Genomic DNA, 3,847 nt, shown 5'->3' with positions numbered 1-3,847 from the left:
GAGGCGTGCCAGGACGATGGGCCGGAGACCGACTTTGTATTCTTGGAGCCGGGAACCGAAGAAGACGATTACTTTTACGCCTACATGTGCTGGTTCGAGGATCTCGACATAAAGCTGCCCTTCGATGATTTTCAAATGGGGGTGCTCCAAGTACTGAACGTGGCGCCGACCCAACTGCATCTGAATGCTTGGGCGGCCATGCAAGCAATCCGGAACCTATGTCTTTGCTTGGGTCTTACGCCCCAACCACTAGCCTTCCTTTTTTATTATATTTGTCGTCCGAGCAAACCGGTGAAATGGGTCTCGTTGGCTCGGGTGCCGAAGCGTGGGTTCCTGCGGGCGTTCACATCCTCTTACAAAGGGTTTAAGAGTGGCTTCTTCAAAGTCCGTTGGGGGTCGGAAATGAAGAACTGTTTTTACGACTGAGAGGGATCCCCGCTATTCCCTTTCTACTGGACAAAGCACCCGACGCGTTTCGAGGCAATGCCTGCGTCGAAGCTTCCTACGAGGACAAGGAGATTGTGGAGCTCCTGAACAAGTTGCCGAAAGGGCTGCCTGTTCGAGGACTCCTAGACATTTTTGCAACGTCACATTTTGAGATTGCCTTGCTAGGTATGTGTTTTAGGTTTCGGTGATGTAGCAGTGTTTTGAATTGATGTTAAGACTTGTTTTGTTGCAGGATTAATGGCTGGAGATGATCTAGATGTGACCGTTATGCTCGCAAATCGAGCAAAGGCTGCTAAGGAAAGTGGGAAGGTGCCTCCTGCAAGGTCGGCCTTGAAACTTCAGAGGGAGAAACCTCAAGGGGTTGTGATCCCTATTGCCGACGCCAAGAAGAAGGGGAGCTCGGCTAGGGCGCGTTCGGTTGAGCAGAACATAGAGTCGGACCGACCGAGCTCTTCGACTAAGCGCCATAAGCAAGCGACTTTGGAGTAGTCGGGATGTGGAGCCTTTGCCATCCTGGCAGTCGTGGCCGGGTCGAACTTCCTCGTGCCAAACGTCCAGATCGAGAACTTGGTCAACCTTGACCTCACCTCTGGCGGCGGGCTTCAATATTTGGAGGGCATGTCCGTAGAGGCCGAGTATAAGCTCTTTTGTGAGCTTGATGCTCGGACTTCTCTTATTGCCAAACATGTTATGATGAGGTCGGTTATCTCGGAGGAGAGGTTGCAGGGGCGCCTTAAGGAGGCCGAGGTGACGTTGAAGGAGGCGTTGAGCGCCAACACTAAGGCAACGGAGTCGGTAGAGGGGCTAAAGAGGGCAGTTGACGCCCATAGGAGGGAGGCCGACGACTTGAAGTTGTCGGTCCAAAAGTTGAAAGCCGAGGCTTCCGCTGCTGCCAACGAGATTGCTCGGCTCAACGAGGCTACTGCCAAATTCAAGGTCGAGGCCACCAAGAAGATTCTCAACCAGCATGATGCCGGTTTCCAGCATGCAGTCCGACAAGCCTTCTACTTCTGTGAGGTCCCGACTGACTTTAATTTTGATGTTAGTCGAGATTTCTACGGTGGCAAGTTCATAAGCTACGCCGAGTTCCCACAAGGGGCCTAGCCTGACGAAGAGGCTCCTCGTTGAGGCATTTCAACTCAGGCCCCAGTGCCGCCGACCAGGGAGGAGGAACCGATCATTTATATGGTCGGCGATGGGAACCTAGAGGACTCGGCGACGGTATAGGAGGTCGGCTCTGGTGGTAGTAGGTTAGGGTTAGGATCTTTTGCTTGCTTGTAATCGGGCCATTAGTGCCTTTTGTGATCGGCCATTAGCGTCATGGACAAAAATGATTTTTTGTGTAAATAGCCGTACTGATCAGCCATACTTTAATGAAATGTTATTTTGCTTTCCAGTTTTTGCCATGTTCATTAATGCCTAGTAATGTAAAAATAATCGATTTGCATGTTCGGCCGAGGGGGGGTAAAGTTCGCGAGTTGGTAGATAATTGATGCTTGGTGTGTGTTTGATAACGCGAGAGTGATCGGCCTAAGCGTGCTCGGCCTCGAAATGTTGGGGCACGCGACTTGATACGCGGTGTTGGAGCACGCGAGAGTGCTCGGCCTGAGAGTGTTCGGCCTAAGCGTGCTCGGCCTCGGAATGTTAGGGCACGCGACTTGATACGCGGTGTTGGAGCACGTGAGAGTGCTCGGCCTGAGAGTGTTCGACCTAAGCGTGCTCGGCCTAAGCGTGCTCGGCCTCGAAATGTTGGGCCACGCGACTTGATAAGTGAAATGTGGAGCACGCGGGAGTGCTTGGTTTGAGAGTGTTGGGCCTAAGCGTGCTCGGTCTCGAAATGTTGGGTCACGCGACTTGATACGCGAAGTGTTGGAGCACGCGTGAGTGCTCGGTTTGAGAGTGTTCGGCCTAAGCTGTCCTTGGAGGGGGATGCGTGAGTTGCATTACTCGGCCTAGATACATCCTTAGCCAAGGAAGGTATTCGGGAGGGAAACCTGTTGGGTCCGAGTGTACGTTGTTTGACTGGTAGGTTGAGGATTGCTCGGCGTCGGCGTGTATGAGTTGTAGTGCTCGGCCTAGGTACATCCTTAGCCGATGAGGGTACTCGGGAGGGAAACCTGTCTGGCTCGAGTGCACGATTTGAGTGTTCGGCCGAGGATTGCTCGGCATCGGCATGTGAGTTGCAGTGCTTGGCCTAGGTACATCCTTAACCGAGGAGGGTACTCGGGAGGGAAACCTGTCTGGCTCGAGTGCACGTCGTTTGAGTGGTCGACCGAGGATTGCTGGGCGTCGGTGCGTGTCGTAATGCTCGGCCTAGGTACATCCTTAGCCGAGGAGGGTACTCGAGAGGGAAACCTGTAGGGCTCGAGCGCACGTTTGTGAGTGGTCAGCCGAGGATTGCTCGGCGTCGGCGTGTGTTATCCAAGGTTGGACCTGCATGAGCGCGACCTAAACGTATATATATAGTAAAATAGGGAATTGAGTGATCAATATTAAAAAATGTCTTGTATTAATGAAGTGCCTCGTTAAAAACCTTGTCGACCCAAAACCCTCCTTAGGGAAAAAAGAGTCGGTCAAGGAAAAGAGTGCACTATTACATTAGCTGTAATACATCTTTAAATGTGTGGAGTTCCAAGCCCTCAGAATTGGTTCTCCTGATAGGTACTCTAGCTTGTACGCTCCGTTATTCAAGTTGTGTCGTATGCGAAAGGGTTTGTCCCAATTTGGGGCGAGTTTTCCATGCCTTGGGTCCTTCCTTGCTTCACCTGTGACTCTCCATACGAGGTCGCCCTCCCTGAATTCTCTTGGTCGTACCTTGGTGTCAAATTTCTTCTTGTAGCGTTGCTTGCATGCCTCGGCTACCACTAGTGCTCGGTCTCGGATCTCTTCGACGACGTCCAGGTTTGCTCGGAGTTCAGCTTCATTATTTGACTCGTCGAAGTGGGCTCGGCGGAATGATGGTTCCCCAATTTCCACCGGGATCATTGCATCAGACCCATAGACTAAGCAGAAGGGGGTTTCTTATGTAGTCGACTGGGGCGTGCATCTATATGCCCACAACACCTCGGGCAACTGCTCGGCCAATACTTATTTTGCTTCCCCTAGCCGCTTCTTCAACTCTGTCAAGATAACTTTGTTGGCGGACTCAGCTTTGACCGTTCGTTTGTGGGTGCTCGACCGAAGTGACCTTGTGTTGTATTCCTAGTCCGGCTAGGAATTCGTTGAGCTTTCGATCGGTGAATTAAGACCGTTGTCGGTCACCAGGGTTGATGGGACACGAATCGGGTGATAATATTTTTCCAAAGGAATTTTTGTACTTGTTGAGCCGAGATGCTTGCTAGGGGGTCGGCCTCAATCCATTTAGTAAAGAGGTCCACAACGACGATGAGGAACCTGCATT

General features: G+C 51.8%; 1 protein-coding gene across 1 annotated transcript; it reads right to left on the bottom strand.

Annotated features, from left to right (window-relative positions):
- Positions 1–3,045: 3,045 nt before the first annotated feature.
- Positions 3,046–3,432, bottom strand: LOC145957398 (uncharacterized). Its single transcript, XM_083073650.1, has one exon. It carries the CDS (start codon positions 3,430–3,432, stop codon positions 3,046–3,048), a length of 387 nt encoding a protein of 128 aa, XP_082929776.1.
- Positions 3,433–3,847: the final 415 nt, after the last annotated feature.

This window comes from Cajanus cajan, chromosome 4 (genome assembly GCF_000230855.2).
Source record: "Cajanus cajan strain Asha chromosome 4, NIPB_CcT2T_4, whole genome shotgun sequence".
Classification (NCBI taxonomy): Eukaryota; Viridiplantae; Streptophyta; class Magnoliopsida; order Fabales; family Fabaceae; genus Cajanus; species Cajanus cajan.
Note: the sequence above shows the minus strand (reverse complement) of the source record. Positions and strands in the feature narration are given on the sequence as shown.